Source organism: Microcaecilia unicolor, chromosome 14 (genome assembly GCF_901765095.1).
Source record: "Microcaecilia unicolor chromosome 14, aMicUni1.1, whole genome shotgun sequence".
Taxonomy (NCBI): Eukaryota; Metazoa; Chordata; class Amphibia; order Gymnophiona; family Siphonopidae; genus Microcaecilia; species Microcaecilia unicolor.
This window is the reverse complement of record NC_044044.1, coordinates 41,482,095-41,505,374: the sequence shown is the minus strand read 5'-3', so window position 1 is coordinate 41,505,374 and position 23,280 is coordinate 41,482,095. Positions and strand designations below refer to the sequence as shown.

The 23,280-nt window shown below is 43.5% G+C and overlaps 2 protein-coding genes across 5 annotated transcripts in view; one reads left to right on the top strand and one right to left on the bottom strand.

The window, feature by feature from the left end:
• Positions 1-857: 857 nt before the first annotated feature.
• Positions 858-2,881, bottom strand: MRPS21 (mitochondrial ribosomal protein S21). Its single transcript, XM_030188303.1, has 2 exons — positions 2,632-2,881; positions 858-1,377 (listed from the first exon to the last, which is right to left on the bottom strand). Exons 1-2 carry the CDS (start codon positions 2,712-2,714, stop codon positions 1,197-1,199), a joined length of 264 nt encoding a protein of 87 aa, XP_030044163.1. The 5' UTR covers positions 2,715-2,881; the 3' UTR covers positions 858-1,196.
• A 118-nt stretch (positions 2,882-2,999) lies between these two features.
• Positions 3,000-23,280, top strand: part of PRPF3 (pre-mRNA processing factor 3) — a 43,359-nt gene continuing 23,078 nt past the window's right edge. The window contains exons 1-8 of one of the 4 annotated variants that reach the window (XM_030188302.1): positions 3,000-3,090; positions 8,777-8,955; positions 9,337-9,467; positions 15,217-15,363; positions 20,166-20,249; positions 20,915-21,129; positions 21,345-21,651; positions 22,057-22,223. In XM_030188302.1, coding sequence (XP_030044162.1) covers positions 8,811-8,955; positions 9,337-9,467; positions 15,217-15,363; positions 20,166-20,249; positions 20,915-21,129; positions 21,345-21,651; positions 22,057-22,223 — 1,196 coding nt within the window. In that variant the 5' untranslated portion in view covers positions 3,000-3,090; positions 8,777-8,810. Of the gene's footprint in view, positions 3,091-3,118; positions 3,375-3,437; positions 3,602-8,776; positions 8,956-9,336; positions 9,468-15,216; positions 15,364-20,165; positions 20,250-20,914; positions 21,130-21,344; positions 21,652-22,056; positions 22,224-23,280 lie in introns of those variants that run through there. The other 3 variants (XM_030188298.1, XM_030188300.1, XM_030188299.1) reach the window with 3 other exon arrangements.

The following is a 23,280-nucleotide window of genomic DNA, read 5'->3' as shown; positions in this document are numbered from 1 at the left end:
CTTACCTTCCAAATCATTGTCAGGAGACCATAAAAGCTTAATTGCCAAACTGCTGCATTTAGCTAAGAAAGTGATTTTGACTTTTTAGTGAACCCACAAATATTACATTGGAAGGTCCATATGTTCAACATAGTAGATGACAGCAGAAAAAGACCAGCACGGTCCATCCAGTCTGCCCAAGAAATGTGCCACTTTTTTGTGTATACCTTACCTTGAATTGTACCTGTCTTTTTCAGGGCACAGACCGTACAAGTCTGCCCAGCACTATCCCCGCCTCTGGCACAGACTGTATAAGTCTGCCCAGCACTATCCCCGCCTTCCAACCATCAGCCCGCCTCCCACTACAGGCTCTGTTATCCAATCTCAGCTAAGCTCCTGAGGATCCATTTCTTCTGAACAGGATTCCTTTATGTTTATCCCACGCATGTTTGAATTCCGTTACCATTTTCATCTCCACCACCTCCCGCGGGAGGGCATTCCAAGCATCCACCACTCTCTCCGTGAAAAAATACTTCCTTACATTTTTCTTGAGTCTGCCCCCCTTCAATCTCATTTCATGTCCTGTCGTTCTAACGCCTTTGTATCTTGCCCTAATGGAGAGAAAACTGACAGGCTCCGAAAGATGGAATGTTTTCTAGTCAATTTGGAAACCTTATTGGGTTTCATTCATATTGATTATACCTCATTATCTGTGACAATGACTTTATGCCTGCCTGCACCTGCCCATGTACTTCCTGGGTCTTTTTAGAACCTACAGGTACTCATGGTTTCCGGATATGAGCTAGGCCGTAGTGGAGAAGCAAAGTACGCTCTTCTTGAAAACGGCAGATGCAAAAAGATCATATGTACATAAAATCTGGCACTTAACTGAAACATTTATTAAAAAAAAAAAAAGTCACAAAGACATGAATCTCAAAGGCAACAGATCAACAGTCCTAAGTCTTCTGCTTCTTAAAGTCACAGCAAGAGATTAAACTTTAATTATCTATACCCCACCCCCCCAAAAAAAAAAAAAAAAAAAAAAATCTGGGTCATCACTAAACCTCAGTACACCATTAAATAACCTCCAAGAAGAGCTGTTAGACTTTTAGGAGACAGCCACAGAAACAAATAATTGTTCTCTGAATGCTGTGAAACAAGACTGGTGCAACAGCAAGGAGTCTTGCACTCCTCCAGTATCTTCATTAACATGATAGTTAGCATCCCAGCCAGGGATCAGATCGATTTTTCCGCATCAGGAAGGTAACCTTCCTCGCCATTTCTAAACTGTAAATCCGCCGACAGTTTTCATACTCCAACCTCCGCCGCTTGATGCATGGTTTCTCATAGTAACGGCGCCGTTTGGCATCATCAAGGATCCCATCCACAGTTAGGATTCTAGGAGGACACAAAATTTGTTTATATATTTAACCCGCACTACTGATAAAGCCCAGAACGGGTTACAAATCTATATACATAATCATACTAACAGACATTTACATAAAACATCAAAATGAGAATTACAAAATATAAAAGCAAATTTCTGCGATATCCCACAATAAAAATTTCAAAAAAATTTCAGTAAACAAGAAAAAAAACCTCTAAAGTTTCCAAGACCTAAGCCAAGTTAAACAAGCAACATCTGTGAAATTCAAAAAGATTATTGATATTCCTAATAGATAAACGAAGACTGTTTCATATAAATACCAAGGGACAAGAATAAGCACACTTACAAGTACATACAAGTTTAAAAAGACTTGCAGAAAAACACTGCTCATCCTGGAAACACAGCAAGATACAAAAAATGGTAAGTTTTTAAGCACATACTTTGAAGCAATACAGCGAAAAATTTTTTTTAAAAGCCAAAACCAACAGCTTAAAAGAACAACACTTCTCGACAGCCCATATAAAGATGACAAAGTGATGGGTTAGCAATAAACAGTTTAAAGCATTTGATAAGAGGAATGTAACTCCTCTCACATGGGCAAAGGTTAAAGTGGTCAGGGCTTTTCAGCTTGGAAAAAGAGATGGGGATAAAATTGAGGTCTACAAAATTCCTGAGCAGTGTAGAATGGGTAAATGTGAACCAACAAGAACATGTTTTCTTTGGAGGAAATATTTTATGTAATTTTAGTATGTGTGTGTTGTGGTATATTAATGGTTTATTATATAACCCCCCACCAACCTTGCAAAAAGGCAGAATACAAATAATTAACAATGCCCTGCCAAAAGAAATACAGGCGAGAGGGCCTAGTAACATCAAGTGATGAGAAAAGCCATAAAGAAAGTCTGAATTGTGGGGATAAGGGTGGGGTGGGGGGGAACAGGGCAAGAAGCACTTTGACAGAAAAAAAAACCTGTTACAATATAAAAAAAGCTTATTACAATATTAAGTACAACAAATGACCACATGCATATACCACAAAGAAGAGAGCAGAGAATGGGTGACTTTCTTTTGTTGGGCCATTGAATTTTTTTCCCCCTCCAAACATCAACTCCCTAGTTACATCGTTCATATGCTGTGGGGGCCAGCAAAGTACAATTCCCCAGGCATTAACCAAGTTCCTGCTGACAAACTGTGTGTGGGGTTCAAATTGCTAAAACGTGTAATTAAGTTTCTCTGAGAATTATTATTATTATATATTTTTTTACCTGTTCAGCGCTCTGTAAGCCGAGTCCACGTTTCCGTTTTGCACCATGACCGTCCTGGCGATGAATTTCAGGTGATTCGCCATCCCGATAACCGTCGGAGGCGCCCGAACCTGAAAGAAGGACACGGGAAACCGGAAGCTCGCGAGCAATCACCGCGGCGCGCAGGTGCGCTAACGGTCACAACTGCTCCTCAGCTAACTTCCGCGCGCGCATACCCTTCGTACTCGCAGGCAGCCCGCGCGACTCTCTATCAACGTTCGTTCTGAATCACTGCTGGGATTACGACCTGACGTCACGCGCACGTACGTAGCAGCAGGACGCCTTGTCGTGGCTTTGCTGCTAATTGCGCGTGCGCGTCTCGCCATCGTGTGTGGACGCCCTCGCTCCTCCTCGGCCGTTTCCGCTTCCGTTCCTAACGTTGTGTCTCCGTCCGTCTCCCTCCTGTGGCTGGCGGCCGGGGTGAGTAGCACTAGGGCGCTGGCCTTCGGGTCTCTTCACTTGCTTCCGCAGCCCCCCTTCTCCCGCAGGCCCAGCGTCCCCGGGCTGGAGTAGCGGCCGCTGCGGACACCGGGGTGGGGGAGGAGGTTTCGCAATCACTCTCAGGCCTTCCCCCTCGACTTCTACTGGGGAAAGTCCATGCCTTTGGGGACTAGTATACTTATAATTGGCCAGATCTTTATAATAAAAGTGTCTCAAACAAATCGGATGATCAACAAAAAGTTCAAACAAAAATGTTTGCATAGGTAATGCTTTAAGATTTGACCTCATTAGTTATTTGGGCATAAGTACCTTCCTTCCCTACCTTATGGACGTTATGATTTAAGTAAGGTCCTCAGGGGTGGAAGTGTATGGATAAAGCAGCGGGCTGAGAAGAACTAGAGCTCGGCATTGCTTAGATTATAATGCTGTGTCTGGGGACAAGAGAACAGAACTTGAATTAAGCTAGTCTTATTGAGCTACCAGTGAAAAGGTGAGAGTTAAATCTAAAAGTACCTTTCCCGGAGGCAGAGTGAATTGCTCAACGTGATCATTAAGGGGTGTTTATTGCAGACACTCTGCTGGCTATTGTATAGTTACCTAGAACTGTGAATAGTGTGGGCTATAACCAGTTTGTTTTTTTAAATTAAGTATGGTTTGCATGACTAACCCCAATAGAATAACTTTCACAAAATGTGCCAACTATCAGGAAGTCGCATTCTTATCTGTTTTGCAGTATATTTGTTTTGTCATCATCAATAATGCATTGTAAATGTAGAATTGATAAGGGATGTTAGTTGGGGAGGAGGGAAGGGGAGAAAAACTAAAACTGTCTAGTGATCTTAGATTAATGGTAGGATTTATTGCATTTGTACTCATCGAATTGTTATGTTTCTGCTAATAAAAAGATTTAAACAAAATTAAATATGGTTACTGGTGCTATTGATAGTGTTATCTGCTTGTAGTTAGGCTTTAATTATCATAGAAACATTATGCCACTTTCTATGTAACACAAACTGTTATCTCTTAATCTGCTGTTTACTAACACACATTGTAAGCCACATTGAGCCTGCAAAGAGGTGGGAAAATGTGAGATATAAATGCAATAAATAAATAAACATGACAGCGGATAAAGGCCAAATGGCCCATCCAGTCTGCCCATCCTCTATAACCACTAACTCTTCCTTTCCTAAGGGACCCCACATGCCTGTCCCAAGCTTTCTTAAATTCTGACACAGTTCTCCTCCCCACACCCTCCACCGGGAAGCCATTCCATGCATTCACCATCCTTTTGGTGAAAGAGTATTTTCTTAGATTCTTCCTACGCTTATTTCCTATTAACTTTAACGCATGTCATCTCATTCTAGAGTTTTCCTTCATTTGAAAAAGGCTCTGCTACTGTATATTACTGCCACTGAGGTATTTAAATGTTTCTGTCATATTGCCCCTCTTCCAGCGTATGCATGTTAAGGTTCCTAAGCCTGGCCTTGTATGTTTTATGAGACTGCTTACTAATTTTTTAGCCGCCCTCTGGACCGACTCCATTCTGTTAATATCTTAACATAGGTGCGGGCTCCAGAATTTCACACAGTACTCTAAATGGGGCCTCATCAGAGACTTATACAAAGGCACCATCATCTCTTTTTTTTTTTCCCGCTGGTCAGAATTAATGTAAGAATAGTGTGACTGTGTGGCCTCATAGTTAGGGGGGACAGGCTGAACCAGTTTGTGCTTTTATCTTAGTATACGTAAGATGTTCTAGATTTTTCTGAATATAGGCAGGTCTGAATCTCCCACAGCTCAGTGGAGGTAAAGCTATGTACTGGGAGAGCCAGCCTGACATTATGAACTTACATAACTCCTGGCCAATCTGGTTTTAAGAGTCACCATGATAAACTTGCATGTGCTGTCCCCACTGTATACATATTTCTTTTGCATTTTGTCATGGAAAGTCTGAAAAAAAAAAACTGGTTAGTGAGGAAAGTCTGAAAAAAAAAAAACTGGTTAGTGAGTTGGGACTTGTTGATTTTGAGTGAAGGGGAAGTAGCCTAGTGGTTAGAGCAATAGGCTAAGAGCCAGGGAAGGCTGGGTTCACATCTTGCTTCTGTCACCAACACTGCTCCTAACTTTTAAGTCACTTTGGGGCTCATTTTCAAAACGTTTAGAGTTACAAAGTTCCATAGTAACCGCTTAGGGCGGAGAGTAGCGCCGGTGCTCTGTTTCCTAGTGGTGAGATTTATTTTTGCTGCTGCTTACGTTTGCCATTTTCCTTGGCACCAGAGTCAGCCAAAGCCTCGGAGTTGTATTAAACAAAAAAAAGGTGCTGCTTTTGGTTTTTGATCTATCTACGTTCTGTAGAGCGGCAGAGGAGTGTCTCAGGAGGCTCTTGAAACTGACATCTACTTATCCGTCAGACTCTTTTGAAGTGCAAGAAGAACACTGCAATTGTCCTAGTGAGGTAAGGGCTTTTATGCTACAGCCTTCCACGCCTGTCAAAGGTGACTCCAGGGAGGGGGGCTTCCTCGGGTTCCACACTGTCATGGCCAGTGTGAGTTGGGATTCAGGAGAATTGTATAGCGTTTTTGATTCGGGGTTCACTTTTGTGGGACCTGGCGGAGCAGCCTGTCAGGCTTCTCACGGAAGCACAGGGTTTGTGAGCCCTTACAGCAGGCAAAACCACCCCCAAACCAGAGACACGGCAGAACAGGACTGGAACCCTGGACTGGAGTTGCAGCAGAGGCAAACAAGCTGGGACAGGCAGAGCAGGAACAGCTAGACTTCACCTGTGCTTGACCGCCGTTCCCCAGGAGTTGAGCCCCTGGGTGCAGGCGGCCGGCAGGACTTACAGGGCAGGCAGGAACTGGATACCAACAGGAAACACACAACAGAGTCAGGACTAAAAGCTGCCAGGCAGCCACTAAGACAGAAACACAGACAGGTGAGAGGCAGGACTGAAAGCTGCCAAGCAGCCACTAAAAAGGAACACAGACACAAGACAAGGAAATGCAGACCAGAAACAAGACTAGGAACTAAGCAATAAAACCAAAGCTAACTACACACAAACAAACTAGAACCAGGCAAGAGACTCAGACTGGACTAGGCAGAAGTGCACAGAGCACACCCACATACCAGGGACCTTAGACGATGCAAAGGCAGACACAGAAGTTTCCAAGTGGTTAATAAAGCCCATCAGCAGCTGAAGTTCAGATGCAGGAATCACAAGGCAGCTACGGGTGCTATTCAGGCACAAACAAGAAAAGCAAGTCTGGCAGCCCGGAAGATCCGGACCGTACTGCGCTGAAGTCTGGAACGTGTGACAGTCCATAGCAGCCACCGGTTCTGGCCACCAGAGGGCGAGGTGAGCACAGACAAGGAAACAGTCACCATCGTGACACAGCCCTTAGGACTCGGTGAATTTAGGGGTGCTCAAGCTACTTATTGATCTCAGCCACCTTATCTTTGCCTTGACACTGTTCTGTTGTGTGTTGTTCTGATATTTTGTTTTTATTTTGTTCTGCTGTTGTACTCTTCCTTCCATGATACCCTTCTTGAAGGCGGTGTATAAATCTTCATATGTACCTGAATATGTCAGATATTCTTAGGCAAGTATATTCTCCGCTGAACACTGTCATCTGAAACTACACATGGCCAAGACTTGTCTTGGCTCTGGATTAGAACCCCTTGGTAGTGAGGGTATTTCATAGACTTCCAGGATTTGTTTTTTGAAGAGGAGCAGGAGGCTCTTGTACTACGTGAAGTGAACCCTGTTGTGAGAGGAGTTTGCACATCTGGCAGACCCTTTCCCATGCATCTAGTCATCAGGGACCTTGTGTAAGCCCATTGAGACATTTTGAGTACTTCTTTTTGGTTGGCCAGCTCTACCATTAGTCTTTCCCTGGTGTTGCTTATAATCAGCAGTTCCTTAAGCCCTTGGTAGGGGTTGCTGGACTTAATGCAGTTACCAGGTAGACCAACTATATGGAAGTTTTATTTTTTTCTGGCATTGTTTCACTCTTCCAGCTTTGGTGGTTCAAGTGGCTATCTGCAGAGATTTAGTGGCCAAGGCATGTTTTCCTTGTTCTCCGGGGATGTTAGATGAGAGCCCTTTTTCCTGGTGGATCGGGAAGTAGCTCAGTTTGGAAGGGAGTTGGTTTTTCCGTCCAGTGCACTATCTTTGATGCTTCAGGCATCTGCTACGTATATCTCCTGCAGGTTGGTTGCAAGTCTTTCTCTTGGGCTGCATGGTTGGTCTGCAGATGCAGCTTCTATGTCCAAACTTGGCAAGTCACCCTTTCTGAGATCTTTGTAGTTTAGAGATGAGGTGGTTGCATTGGCCCACAGCCTAGGGCTCTCTTGGGTGCCTCGTCTTCTTTCGGCCGCAGGTTTGTGGCTGGTAGAAGTGTGGCTGTAAGGGGAAGTATTATCGTACAGACAAAGGTGCTTCCTGTGTACTCAGTCTTTTCTTGGAGGCAGGTTTGAAGGCTGGACCACAGCCGTGTTGTACACTCTAAGGGTCGAGACCCATTCTCTATTCCAGTAGAGGCTCAGATTTTTTTTTTCCTTGAAGGTGGGTTCAGCTTCCTTTCGACAAGGGGGTCTTCGAGGATTTCCTTGTCGGTTATGATCTCGAGTTTGCTCCTGCTTTGCTGGACGCTTTTCTGGAGTCTACCTATCACTTGTGTCTCCTTCTTTTCTGGGCAGTCGGCTGGTTATGGGGTCCAAAAGAGAGAAGGATTGTTATTCCATCTCTGTAGTAGTGCTGAAGAGGGAAGAGGTTTTTTCATCCCCTCCTAGACCTTAAAAGTGTTCTTTGGGTTCCCTCGTTCCGCATGGAGACTCGTAGGTGGTTCTTTTCTTAGACTTGCTTATTGTACTAGTCTTGTCTGAAGTCTGACTTTGCTTTTTGGCCAATTGGTCTCTTCAGTGATGCTTTTACTTTGCCCTTTTGAGTGAACTTTGTTTTCAGTGTATTGCCTTTTGATTTGATATCGTTGGCCATGGTTGTGGTAGTTGTGGAAACGGTCCTTCACAAGGAAGGGGTGCTGGTTCTTCCATGTCTGGTTATTTGATTAATTCGTGCTGACCCATGTCAGGGCGTCTGTTGGGTCTTCTGCTCAAGTTGTTTTTAGGGTGCTGTATTCCCATGTTGTCCCCTTACTCCCAACACAGTTCTTGGATTTCGGGGGTGCCTCCTGAGATATGCTTTTTGGCCAAATATATCATCCGAGGTCATGGATGGCCAAGCTTCATGCTTAGGTTCAAGAGTTGCTGAGTTGCCCAGTGCTGTGTGCCAGGGCTAATCTACAAGTTATGGGATGAATGGTGGCTGTCATGGAAGCGGTCCCAGGAGCCACAGTACTTATAGTTTTGAGAAAGGGTTAGCTTTTCAGGAGCTGAGCAGGGGTCTTATTGGCTCGCTCAAGAATCAGTGTTCTCAGTCGCCACCTGCTGGTAGGCGTGCATAACTCATCAGTCATTCTATGCGGGTCCTGAAGGACTAAAGGAAAGCAGATTAGGTAGGAACTAGTTTTTCCTTTTCTCTGGTAAAGCCTCTGAGTTTGAATGCTCAGTAAAGTGTCTCATGAAAGGAGCATAGTATTTGACTGTTTAGTAGATATATTTTTGTTATAATTTTCCTGAGAGCCTATCTGTATTACTTTCATGACAGGCACTATCTGTAAGTAAGACGGAACTGAACAGAGATGGCCTTTTCCAAGCGGGAGCTGGATGACCTGAAACCATGGGTGGAGAAGACGGTGAAACGGGTTCTGGGTTTCTCAGAGCCCACTGTGGTGACTGCAGCACTGAACTGTGTTGGGAAGGGGATGGACAAAAAGAAAGCTGCTGGTACATATTAATCTCATTTGTGTGTTTAATATAAATGGCACAACATTGATGTGTTTAATCTGCTCTGGTACCATCCAGACTAGGAATATAGATTAGTGAGAGTAACTTCATGGAGAAGTAAATAAACTCAGCTAAGGGCTTCTATTTGTACTGGGCAAATGTATATAATCTTGTAACAAGTGCATTTTCAGGCATATCTTGGTGTTTAGTAGAAATCAGGTGCATTTGAATCTTGCCTGCATGGACTTCATTTGAACTTTTGTTGGGAACTTGGACTGTGCTATAATTGTCTTAATGCTTGTTATACAGTGACATTGAGATGAAAAGTTAGTAATTCTTAGTACATTAAGTTACACAAGAAAGATTTGTTTCTGCTGCCAGACCACCTGAAGCCCTTTCTCGATGACTCTACTTTTCGATTTGTGGACAAGTTGTTTGAGGCAGTGGATGAGGGGCGAAGTTCCAGGCACTCCAGATCAGGCAGTGACAGGAGCCGGAAGCGGGAGCTGAAGGTAAGAATGCATATACTAGCTAGCTGAGGTTTACAGAAAATGAGTAGATGCAGCACTTTCAATCTGATTGCTCCCATAATGACTTTTTCTCATGCCTCCTAAGCAAATATCCAGTCACGTGATTCTAGGGCTGTGATCTTCACTATTTTTGAAGTGGGGCAAAAAGACTTCAGCATGAGAGCCAGGATCAGTGCTAGGTAAAGCAGATGGTTCATAGATCTCTGAGTGGTAAGGGAGTGTATGTGTGAGGTTTTTGTTTTTTTGGGGTGGGGGGGGGGGGAGAGACCTAACTTTGATGATTCTGGCAGTCAGGCTGCTCAGGTGTATTCAGAACAGTACTGGTAAATTAAAATGAAATTTGATTTTCCAGCGTGTCTTTCTCTGAGTCCAACTTCTGTTCCGTTAATGGCCCTAACTTTCTCAGAGTCTTGCCATAGGCAGTGCCTCTGGGAGAGATGCTGTGTTTTCTTCCAGCACGTTGTGGCTCTCTGTAAGCTTGATTTGCATGGTATCTAAACTTTTTCACTATTCATAATCTTGCAAGAATATCTTGAGAGTTTATAAGCCATGTAACTCAAACTCACTGAGAGCCACCCAGTCCTGAAGAAAATCAGGGTGGCAGTTCTGGAGACAGTGCCAACAGCAAGCCTCTGGACAAGATGGGGAAAGCGTGTATTACTGAGAGGAAGAGAGGGAGCCACACTTCAGGTCAGTGGGAGCTTCCACTGGCCTCTGGGTCTTGAATGAAGAACATTGTTCTATGGAGTTCTGGCAGATGTGGCTATATTAGTAACTGGGGCCCAGAGGAGGAGCAAAATTTGACAGGTACAGACTAGATACTAGATACAAATAAGCAGCTTTGACCTGCAAGGAATGGGACTTACTGAAGAATGGTATTTAGTGTTTGTCTTTAAAGTGGGTAGAAAAAGTATATAAAATAAAAAAAGACAGTGTTAGAAATGATGTATAATGTGCTTTCCTTTTTCTGTTTTCAGTGAATATTTATTTTATTGGGTGATGCAATCGGTATACAGTTGAGCTGTCTCATACATTAAAACATTGATACATATGCTGGCTCTCCAACTGTGATATTTTACCCTGTCTCGCCTTCCCTAGAAAAGTAATTGCTGCCCCTACCCACAACAGACCTGATAAATGGTCATCCCTAGGCAACAGACTTGCCATTCACAAACCTCTCACATCACAACCCTCAAGCTCCCTCAGCCCATCGAATATATGGTTCCCAAATATTTCCAAATGAAACCAGTTTGTCCATGTAATCTAGAAAGACTATATATGGTCTCTTTGTGCTGTTACTTCTGTTCAGTTGATAGATAGTGCCTTCCTAGCTGATAAGTACATAAGTGTCCATCAAGCCCAGTATCCTGTTTCCAACAGTGGCCAATCCAGGTCACAAGTACCTGGCAAAATCCCACAACAGTACAATACATTTTATGCTGTTTATCCCAGAAATATGCAGTGGATTTTCCCAAGTCTATTTTAATAACGGCTTATGGACTTTTCTTTTAGGAAGCTATCCAAACCGTTTTTAAACCCCTCTAAGCTAACTGCTTTTACCACTTTCTCTGGCAACGAATTCCGGAGTTTAATTACACATTGAGTGATGAAATATTTTCTCCGATTCGTTTTAAATTTACTACATTTTAGCTTCATTGCATGCCCCCTAGTCCTAGTATTTTTGGAAAGAGTAAGCAAGCGATTCATGTCTACCCGTTCCACTCCACTCAGTATTTTATATACCTCTATAGTATCTTCCGTCAGCCGTCTTTTCTCCAAGCTGAAGAGCCCAAGCCGTTTCAGCCTTTCCTCATAGGGAAGTCGTCCCATCCTCTTTATCATTTTCGTCACCCTTCTCGGCACCTTTTCTGATTCCACTATATCTTTTTTGAGATGCAGTGACCAGAATTGCACACAGTATTCAAGGTGCAGTCGCACCATGGAGCGATACAAAGGCACTATAACATCCTCGTTTTTATTTTCCATTCCTTTCCTAATAATACCTAACGTTCTATTTGCTTTTCTTTGCTGCCGCAGCACACTGAACAGAAGGTTTCAAATTATCGTCATTGATGATTCCTAGATCCTTTTCCTGGTCAGTGACTCCTAATGTGGAACCTTGCATCACGTAGCTATAGTTCAGGTTCCTCTTTCCCACATGCATCACTTTGCACTTGCTCGCATTAAACATCTGCCATTAGGATGCCCAGTCTTGTAAGGTCCTCTTGCAGTTTTCCACAATCCTGTTGCGATTTAACAGCTTGGAATAAATTTGTGTGGTTGGCAAATTTAATTACCTCACTAGTTATTCCCATATCTAGATCATTTATAAATATGTTAAAAAGCAGCAGTCCCAACACAGACCCCTGTGGAACCCCACTATCTACCCTTCTCCATTGAGAATACTGAGCATTTAACCCTACTCTCTCTGTTTTCTATCTTTTAACCAGTTTTTATTCCACAATAGGACACTACCTCCTATCCCATGACTTTCCTATTTCCTCTGGATTTTTTCATGAAGTACTTTGTCAAATGCCTTTTGAAAATCCAGATACACAGTATCGACTGGCTCACCTTTATCTATAAGTTCGTTCATCCCTTTAAAGAAATGTAGTAGATTGATGAGGCAAGCTTTCCCTTCACTAAATCCATGTTGACTTTGTCTCATTAATCCATGCTTTTGAATATGTAATTTTGTTCTTTATAATAGTCTCTACCATTTTGCCCGGCACTGATGTCAGGCTCACCAGTCTGTAATTTCCCGGATCACCTCTGGAACACTTTTTTAAAAATCGGCGTTACCATGCTTGATTTTAAAGATAAATTACATATTACTAACAATAATTCTGCAAGTTCATTTTTCAATTCAATACTCTGGGATGTATACCATTCAGTCCTGGCAATTTGCTACTCTTCAATTTGTCAAATTGCCCCATTATATCTTCCAAGTTTACAGAGATTTACTTTCTCTGACTTGTCAGCATTGAATACCATTTTTGGCACCCGTATTTGTTCCAAATCTTCCTCTGTGCAGACCGAAGCAAAGAATTCATTTAATCTCTCCACTATGGCCTTGTCTTCCTTGAGTGCCTCTTTAACCCCTCGGTCATCTAGCAGTCCAACCGATTCTTTTGCCGGCTTCTTGCTTTTAATATACCTAAAAAGGTTTTATGCATTTTTGCCTCCAATGCAATCTTCTTTTCAAAGTCTCTCTTTGCCTTCCTTATCAGCTCTTTGCATTTTATTTGCCATTTTTTATGTAGTTGCCTATTATTTTTAGTTGGACCTTTCTTCCGTGTTCTGAAGGATTTTCTTTTAGCTCTAATAGCTTCATTTACCTCGCTTTTTTAACCATGCTGGCTGTTGTTTGGTCTTTCTTCCTTTTTTAATAGAATATATTTGGCCTGGGCTTCCAGAATTATATTTTTGAACAGCATCCATTCCTGATGTAAGATTTTGACCTTCGCAGCTGCTCCTTTAAGTTTTTTTTTTCACCGTTCTTCTCATTTTATCACAGGTCTCCTTTTTGAAAGTTAGATGCTAATGTATTGGATTTCCTTTGTGTACTTACTCCAGAGCTTATATTAAATCTGATCATGTTATGATCACTGTTACCAAGAGGCCCCAGCACCATTACCTCATGCACCAGATCATTCACTCCACTAACAACTAGGTCTAGAATTGTTCTTCCTTTTGTTGGCTCCTGAATCAACTGCTCCATAAAGCAGTCCTTGATTCCATCAAGGAATTTCACCTCTCTAGCATGCCCTGATGTTAACATTTATCCAGTCAATATCGGGCTAATTGAAGTCATTCATTATTATCGTTTCCCCCAGTTTGTTAGCCTCCCTAATTTCTGATAACATTTCTACATCTGTCTCTTCATCCTGGCCAGGTGGACAGTAGTACACTTCTATCACTATCCTTTTCCCCTTTACACATAGAATTTCAATCCATAGGGATACCAAGATATGTTTCGTGTCCTGTAGAATTTTTAGTCTATTAGATTCAAAGCCCTCCTTAATGCTACTCCAATTGGATCAACCCTATCACTGCAATATAATTTGTATCCTGGTATGACAGTGTCCCACTGGTTATCCTTCTTCCACCAGGTCTCAGAAGTGCCTATTATATCTATTTTTTCATTTAGTACAATATATTCTAACTCTCCCATTTTATTTCTTAGGCTTCTGGTATTCACATATAGACATTTCAGACTGTGTTTATTGTTTCTATTTACATCTTGCTCTGCAGTTGACAGTGATAATGTGCAATCTAGAAAATCTGTCTGCTTTTTATTTAAAGACTCCTGGTCTACTATGCTCTCAAATTCAACCTTGCTATTGGGATACCCTATCTTCCCTGTTTTGGTGATATCTCTGAAAGATACCTTATTTCGAACCATGTGCTTTTGAGCGACTGTCTGCTTTCCCCCAGTTTCTAGTTTAAAAGCTGCTCTATCTCCTTTTTAAATGCCGATGCCAGCAGCCTGGTTCCACCCTGGTTAAGGTGGAGCCCATCCTTTTGGAATAGGCTCCCCCTTCCCTAGAATGTTGCCCAGTTTCTAACAAATCTAATACCCTCCTCCTTGCACCATCGTCTCATCCATGCATTGAGACTCTGGAGCTCTTCCTGTGTGTTGGACCCTGCACGTGGAACAAGAAACATTTCTGAAAATGCTACCCTGGAGGATCTGGATTTCAGCTTTCTACCTAGGAGCCTAAATTTGGCTTCCAGAGCCTCCCTCCCACATTTTCCTATATCATTGGTACCTACATGTACTAAGACAGCCAGCTTCTCCCCAGCACTATCTAAAATCCTATGTAGGTGACGAGTGAGGTCTGCCACCTTCGCACCAGGCAGGCAAGTCACCAGGTGATCCTCAGGTTCACCAGCCACCCAGCTATCTTCATGCCTAATAATCGAATCACCAACTATAACAGTCATCCTAACCCTTCCCTCCTGGGCAGAAACTCTTGTGAATGGACAGCTGCAACTCAGTACATTATCAATCTCTGTATTTGGAGTCTAGTCATTAGTGCTTTGATGCAACAACTGGGGCTTAAGACCTTTAGGGGCTGATGCTCAAATGTTCAGTGCTAAAGCCAACAGTGCAGAAGCTCTTCAATGCTCAAAGCAATGGTATTCAAATTATGTGCATGCTATGAAACTGAAAGGAAGGGGGAGGAATGTGCCTGGTGTACACAAGAGTTTCTCAGTAAGCGCAGCTCTTGTGTGCTTGCAGTTTCAGTCTTGCCTGGGCATGTGCACATCAGCGCTGTTCTTCTGCGCCTTTAAATATAAGCATTACAAAGATTGTTTTTACTTGAAAGGCTCATATTTAAGCGCAGAAGAACGGTGCTGGTGTGCTTGGATTCGCATATATTTGTTTCTCACTATCAACATTTATAGGCTGCACGGGCTTCCTTCTTAAAAAGAAAAAAGTCAGTTTAAAGTTGGAAAAACTGAGAAAATCCTCTCTTGAAAACCTTCGCCACTCTTGAGCTGGCGGTAAGTTTCCAGTATTTCTGCGCATTTGGAGGGAATACCAAATGACCTCTAACATCCATTTGAGTACATTTAAATACAATTTGTGGCCGTCTTTGACATACATGTTGTTTCCTGTGCTAGAGCTTTTTGAACATTCTGTACAAGTTAATGTGCGCACTAATTGCCTCTAACGTCATCATTAGGTTTGAGCATTGAAAAAGATAGAATGTTTTGTTTCCAGGAAGTGTTTGGGGATGAATCTGATCTCTCTAAGGATGCTTCCAGTGGTAAGAAACGTCGCATTCCACGCTTTGAAGAGGTGGAGGAGGAGCAAGAGGTTATCCCTGGCCCACCAACTGAGAGTCCAGGCATGCTGACCAAACTGCAGGTTAGTGTCCGTGAAAACTGCTGTAACCTGTAATGTGTATGGACAGAAGAAGGGTTTCATGTGCAGTAAATTGTTCCTGTCTTCAGATTTTTCTGTACTAATGGAGCCTGTGTGGGTAATCCTAATATGTAGAGTGAGATGTGCGCAGAAACCTGCGTGGTAGAAGCCCTTAAGAGTTCTGCACCTCCCATCACATTCTCTGCATGCACTTCTGGAAAGGCACATAGCATATTGTTACTAGTGCAATCCTGAATGTTGCGGCAAGCAGTTCTTAAAAGATTTTGCAATATAAGTGTTGAGATACATATACAGTGCACTCCATTTAAGTGCACGTCTGATAAGCACATTCTCTGTTTAACTGCATTCCGTACTTCGGTCCTGTTTTTGGCACCATCAATTTCTATGGGGACAAACTTCGGTTTAGCGCACCACTGATAAGTGCAAGTTTCGCTTATATGCATGGTTCAAGACCGCTCCTCTGCAGGAAAGACTCCGCATAAGCGCGTGCATGGAATATGGAAGCCGATTGGAGCGTGACAACCGAGATTTCAAATTTACCGCCTCTTTAACTGCCCCAGGCATATAAAGGGAAAGAATGTTGTTGGAGCATGCACCGGGGTTGTCATTGCGGCGGCGGAGGAACTGTAAGACTTTAACACTGGCTGAATGAATAGAAGTTCTTAAAAAATTAGAAAACAAAGAAAGTCAAGCATCTATTGCTAAAGAATATGGTGTCAATCCCAGTCAAATTTCACGTGTCTTGAAGCAGAAAGACCAGCTTCTGGAAGACTGGCAAAACAATACAAATCCAGAACGAAAACGTGCGGGAAAAGCTGAGGAGGTAGAATATGCTCTTCTTCGGTGGTTTTCTTGAGTCAGGAGCAGACAGTTTCCTGTCAGTGGTCCACTGCTTATGGAGAAAGCTAACCAGGTAGCAGAAAGTCTTGGTCTGACTGAATTCAAAGCCACTGTTGGATGGTTGGAAAGATGGAAGGAAAGGAACAGCATAAAATTCAAGAAACAGCATGGTGAGAAACAAGACGCTGATGACTTTGGTGCTGAAAATTGGGTTGTTTCAGTTCTTCCTACCATCTTGAACGAGTTTGCACCTCATGACATTTTCAGTGTTGACGAAAATGGTCTCTACTGGCGAGCGATTCCTGATGGAACACTTGCATTCAAACATGCCAAAACTACTGGAGGTAAAACATCGAAGGATCAACTTACAATCCTCCTTTGCTGCAATATGGTGGATGGGAGTGAGAAGTTGGAACCCCTCGTCATTGGAAAGAGCAAACAGCCCCATTGCTTCAAGAAAGTTAAGCGACTTCCTGTGTCATATGAGGTTAATGCAAATTTGTAGATGACTGGGGAAATTTGGAAGCAGTGGCTAAAGAAGTTAGACACCAGAATGCGGGCACAAAAGCATCAGATTTTGCTGCTTTGTGATAACTATGCTGCACACAGGGATGATGTCAGACTGTCTAACGTCAAGTTGGTCTTCCTCCCACCAAACACTACCTCTCTGATCCAACCTCTGGATCAGGGCATAATAGCCAATTTCAAACAACATTATCGGGCTCTTGTGCTACGTCGTCTGATGAGCATTATGGATGACCAGACTGTGAAGGATAAACATGCTGTTGAACTAGCTTGTAATCTATCATTGGTGGATTCCCTACATATGCAGAAAGAAGCCTGGAATCATGTTACACAGGCAACCATTGTGTTATCCAAGTCTGTCAGTGAGGCTGTCTCTTCCTATAATACTATTCTCTCCTCTGCTCTGGATACTCGCTCCTCTCATTCCCCGTTCTGTAAAACGTACCAAACCCCAACCTTGGATGACCTCTAGAATCTGCTACCTACGTTCCTGTGCCCGCTCTGCCGAATGCCTTTGGCTGAAATCCCGTGCCCATGCTGACTTCATACATTTCAAATTCTTGCTGACCTCCTTCCAGTCTGCTCTTTTACTTGCCAAACAGGACTATTGCATCCAGTTGATTAATTCTCTTGGCTCAAACCCTTGTCGTCTGTTTGCCACACTGAACTCTCTCCTCAAAGTGCCTTCACCTCCAACCCCCCCCCCCCCTTCACTTTCCCCCAGACTCTGGCTGAGTTCTTTCATGATAAGGTTCACAAGATTAAACTTGAATTCTCAACCAGGTCACCTCCACCTCTCCTTCCCTTAATCCATTCTCTCAACCCTCCAACCCCTGCCCTCCTTTTCTGAAATCACTGAAGAGGAAACTACACATCTTCTTTCCCTCTGTTGTTCCTTCTGGAGGCCCGCAGGCTGCGACTGAAGCGTCGGCTATCCAACATGCTGTAAACTCCTGTCCATTATAGTTATTGGGATCAATGGCAGTGATGTTGGATGTGGTGCCATGGGCCAGGAGCCATATGCGACCAATGGTCCCTGCTCAGCTGTTGGTTGCCCCTATCCAAGGATTACACGATTCGGATTCCTTAGTCTCCACTCACACAGTTAGCCATGTGCTGGTGGCTGCTTCTGGGAAATCTGGAGAGGGGGTTGCCCCTCGTGACACTAGATTGGCTCATAGTAACCATGGACGCCAACCTGTACAGCTGGGGAGCTCATTGACTCAGCCGGACTGCCCAGGGGACCTGGTCCCCGGAGGAGTCTGCATGGATGATCAACTTTCTGGAGTTGTGGGCGATTTGTCTGGCTCTGTGGGCATTCGAGCTGCTCATCCAGGAACTGTCCATCAGGGTACTGTCAGATATTGCGACGCTGGTTGCATATGTCAATAGATGGGAGTGCCCTGCTCACGAAGGAAGCATTGCTTCTCTGACTTTGGGTGGAGAAACACCTGGCCCTCCTGTCGGCGGCGAACATTGTGGAAGCACTGAACATACAGGCAACTTCCTCAGCCAGAACTAGATGGATCTGGGGAATCAGAGCTCTCCCAGCAAGCGTTCGATCAGATCACGGTGCGCCGGTAGTCGATCTGATGGTGCGCAGGTCCAACGCCAAAGTGGCACATTTCTTCAGCCGAGGTAGAGAGTATGGCTCCGAAGGTATCGATGCGATTCTCCAACCCTGGCTGGGGTCGCTTCTTTCTGTGCTCCCTCCATGGCCCATGGTAGGGTGTGTTGTTGGTCAGATTGTGAGGCACCCAGGGCTGGTGATCCTGGTGGCTGTGGACTAGCCCAGGCGTTCATAGTATGCGGATCTCATCCACTTATTGCAGCGCCTGATGGGACACAGTGGCCTACTGTCTCAGGGTCCCATAGTCATGGAGGATCCTGCCCCCTTTGGGTTTACAGCTTGGCTGTTGAGAAGGGAGTCCTTGAGAAAGAAGGGTTATCCCGAGAATGTGATTGCAATGATGTTGCAGGCACGGAAGTGCTCTGTTTCCACAGCCTATGCACAAGTGTGGCGCACGTTTGTGTCTTTGTGCTCCTCATTGGGGATTTTGGCAGAGGAGGCCTCAGTGACATTGATTCTGGCCTTTTTACAGCCTTGGCCTGCTAACATGGCTGTCTTCGCAGTCGCTTCCTGGCCGCGCATCCTGATGTGGTACGTTTTCTCGGGAGTGAACCACCTGAGACCACCTCGGGTCCTGGTGGTCCCGGCTTGGAATCTTAACCTGGTATTGTGGGCCATGCAAAGGTCTCTGAGCCCTTGAATAGGGCATTTTTGAAAGATGTTATTCTGAAGGCAGTGTTCCTGGCGGCCATTGCCACAGCAAGGCATGTGTCAGAACTTCAGGCCCTGTCATTCAGGAATCCCTTCCTCTGCTTCACTGAGGCGGGGGTCTGCATTTGACCGGTGCCATCCTTTTTGCCCAAGGTAGTGTCTCTTTTTCATTTGAACCAGTCACTGATGTTGCCATCTTTTCGCTGGGAAGATTACCCAGAGGACTTCCAGGCCCTGCTCCAGAAGGCAGGGATGTTGGGTAAGCGAATTATCTTAGGAGTGTGGACCTGTGAGGATGCCCCATCCTTTTGGAGCTGGAGGAACTGTTTTCATACTTTGATGCTGCTTGAGCAGAAATATGCTGGCTATACCCCCAAATGGAAGAAACTCTTTTTGAACACTCGGAATGCCTATTTACAGTCCTTACCTCACAAAGCCAGGGGTCTAGTCCTTAACACGTAATAGTTTTTTCATGATTCCCCATTTTTGGGGAATCCATTTCTTCTGATTGGTTGGCAGGGGGGGTGGGCCCCTTTCATGGTACATGCAATTGGAGAGTTGGATATATCTAACTTGTAAGATCTCTTTCGGGGGTTTTTATTTTTTTTTTATTAATTTTTTTTATTTTCCGGGGGGGGGGGGGGGGGGGGGGTGGAGAGAAGGACGTGTCCTTTTTCTTGATATTCTGAGGTGTTATAAGAGCACAGACATTTTGGATTTCTGACTTTCTATGTTGGGAGAGGATTTCTTTTTTGTTCCCTTTTCGGGGCTAGTCTACCCTCGTTCCCTGCCCCTCCCCTTTTTTTTCCTTTGATGTTGCTGTGTTGGTATTTGTTGCCTCTAAACTTGGTGGTTCTTTGCTACCGATCAGTTTATCTTGTATTGTTGTTATCACCAACGATAATGTTACATTTTCACGTAAAGGAGGTTTTGAAAAGTGGGGGGAGGAAATTGTTTACAGTTTTGATGACGGATTATATCTTTTTTTTTTCTCTTTGCTATGTACGCTTTGGCATTTGACTGGTTATATTACTAGTTGGATGTATTTGATTTGCTGTGTCATCAATAAAAAATGTTGAAACTTAAATAACCTTGACATAATTGAGAGAGAAATAGATAACTTGTTTTATCTTTGCAGATCAAGCAAATGATGGAGGCAGCAACACGTCAAATTGAGGAAAGGAAGAAGCAGCTGAGTTTTATTCGTCCCACAGCATCACAGGTATGAGGTGTAAATGTGACCATTTTGCAGTGTTGGAAAGCAAGCATTAGGTTCCCCTAATCAGTGTGTCTTGTGAATATTTACTTGAAAGTGTCATTGTCCAGATTAATTGTATTATAACATTTATACCCCGCACTTTCCCACTTATTAGCAGGTTCAATGCGGCTTACAAATATAACAGGTTTACAAGATAACTCAAAATTAACACTATTTTGGCCAGTAGATTAGGAACAGAGTAAGTACCCTGATTATGTTTTGGATTGTTTAATTAGGGAATTTTCCATTTGGTCGCTGAGTCACTTTATAAGTTCATAGCTGTGTCTGTTGGTGAGATCTTATTTATTTGCTCATTGTGGTGGGACTGGGTGGTGAGGAAGGAGTAATAGTGATAACGGTGAAAAGGTATTTAGAAAGAAGTGGTTCAGCTTTTGTTTCTCTAGAAAAGCCCATTTATGAGACCACCAACAGCTAAGAGCCAAAATAACAAATGTTTTTGATTACAACCAAGCTAAAGCTATATTAAGTAATGTGGCCCGAATCGTGACCTTGGATTTGAGACTTAATTTCTCACCTTTCCAAATCCAAGTTCAAAGTGACTTAATGGGTACACAGGTTTGTGAGGACTGCACTAAGACCAAGTATGTTTTGCTTTTGGTTTGCCGTAGAGAGTTTCCTCTTTGCAGCCTGAGCGTACGTCCATAGGAAACACCATCCAGCCTTCGCAGGCGGCCACCTTCATCAATGATGCCATAGAAAAGGCGAGGAAAGCTGCAGACCTACAGTCCCGAATCCAGGCTCAGCTGGCTCTGAAACCAGGACTCATTGGCAACACCAACATGGTGGGCCTGGCTAACTTGCATGCCATGGGAATTGCACCTCCGTGAGTACAAACCTCAGCAGATAGCTAATCCGCTGTTTTGTTCCAATCTGTCTCCCTATCTTCTGTCTTACACTAATCTCCATAACTGTTTAGCTTATCTCCATTTTCTGTGACAAGTTTGAAACTGGAATTTATGTTTTCATTTTAATATCAGATTTACAAAGTTGTTTATACAGTTGCAAGAGAGAGAGACATTGTTCTTGCATTTCCCATAGGAAGGTAGAGTTGAAAGATCAAACCAAACCCACGCCCCTGATCCTGGACGACCAAGGCCGGACTGTGGATGCCACTGGGAAAGAAATTGAATTAACGCACCGCATGCCAACCCTGAAGGCCAACATCCGGGCAGTGAAGAGGGAGCAGTTTAAGCAGCAGCTAAAAGAGAAACCTTCAGAGGATCTAGAATCCAATACTTTCTTTGATTCCCGAGTTTCCATTGCTCCTGCACAGCGTCAGAAACGAACATTCAAATTCCATGATAAGGGCAAGTTTGAGAAGATTGCACAGAGGCTGCGAACAAAGGTAGTTTAATTTATCCATGAGCAGCACATGTACTGCTTGGTGTCTCAATGCTTAGAATCTCTGTAATAAGGTAACATGTAGGTGTAATTGTTTTTTTTTCTAAAAGGGGGGTCATGGATTTGATATACTGCCCTTCTGTGGGTATAACCGAAGTGGTTTACATATATTATATAGAGATACTACTGTTTATTAGAGCAGCTTTTTAAAAATGGTGGCCTGCTCATTGGTGGGGTTTCTGGGTCAAGAGGTGATTGATGGAACAGACTGATTAATTGAACAGACTGGATACAGTTAGCTAGATAGTGGTAGGGAGGGAGAAATAGTCTGAAATCAGGACATAGAAAATGGGAAGCGTTTACCCGAGCCAGTCAGGGTTTCTAACTGCACTCTGCTATTTTTGCTCAGGCTCAACTTGAAAAACTTCAGGCAGAGATTTCTCAAGCTGCCAAGAAGACTGGGATCCATACCTCCACCAAGCTTGCTCTCATCACCCCCAAGAAGGAGTTGTTGGAGGGAGATATCCCTGAGATAGAGTGGTGGGATTCCTATGTTATCCCCAATGGGCTCGAGCTGTAAGACAGACTTTTTTATACTCATTCTTCAGATTGCTTTGGTGCAGAGTAGAAATATTACATTTTTCGGGGCTAAATGTTCCTTTTTTATCCAAATTCTTTAAGTGTTGTAGGGGCAGAGTAGATGTGCTATTGTTAAGCTATTTTACATTTCATATGGGATCATTCCAAGTGCTGTAAGCTTCCATTCCTTAGTGTGTGGCTCACTTCAGAACTTGAGTTGTCACTTGACCAGTGGATGGAGACAGAGAAACAAAATATTTCCCCGTGACTTGCCTCCATAAGGTTACCGTGCAAGGACAGGCATTTTCAGTATTTTTCTGTTTCCAGCGGATGATGATGGTGGTACATCATGTAGACTGTTGAGTTCTCAACCAGGTTCCCTTGGTGAAGTTGAGCTCTTTATACTTGTTTCATAAAGGGAAAGGTATATGAGGATAATATTTATAGAATATTTGGATTCACTCCCCCATTCTCAAGAGGTGTTTGTTTTTCATCTTGGGGTCAAATTGCCTTTGAGATATGGAAAAGTTCTAATCTGATGCCAGATCTTGGACCAGATAGTGTCAGGTTTCCAGTTGAGCATGGAGGTCTGCTATTGGCAATTCTGGTTGTTTCATAACCTGAGGAGATTCTGTTATCAAAGGGGAATACTCGGATGGGTCTTAGGCCCAGATGCACAAAGGTCCCCATTAAGAATCGCTCTGTATTTCCTCCTTGGTAAAAATTACTGATTTGGAAATGCAGAGCGATTCCCAAAGCAACTTGCATGCCAGGCAGACTTCTACAGTCTGTGTCCCATAAATGGCAAAAACAATCAGGATCAAGACTGGAGTAGAGTTGAACGGTAACTCCAGTAGTTGGGAAGTGAGACTGATGATGGACAGACTTCTATGGTCTGTGCCCCAAAATTGGCAGGGAGAGACAGAGATGAAGTATATCAGTGTTTAATCATGAAGAAGTGGAGCCTATGCAGAGTGTCAGATTCAATTTGGCTGGACTGTACAGGTCTTTATATTCCAACAATTACTGTGTAATGGTAGATAATAACCTATGA

Excerpts from the sequence above, each read along its gene's own strand:
- MRPS21 (XM_030188303.1), bottom strand. The coding sequence starts at position 2,714 with ATGGCGAATCACCTGAAATTCATCGCCAGGACGGTCATGGTGCAAAAC. Across the intron at positions 1,378-2,631 it reads GCTTACAGAGCGCTGAACAG|AATCCTAACTGTGGATGGGA; the intron begins GTAAAAAAATAT and ends GTGTCCTCCTAG.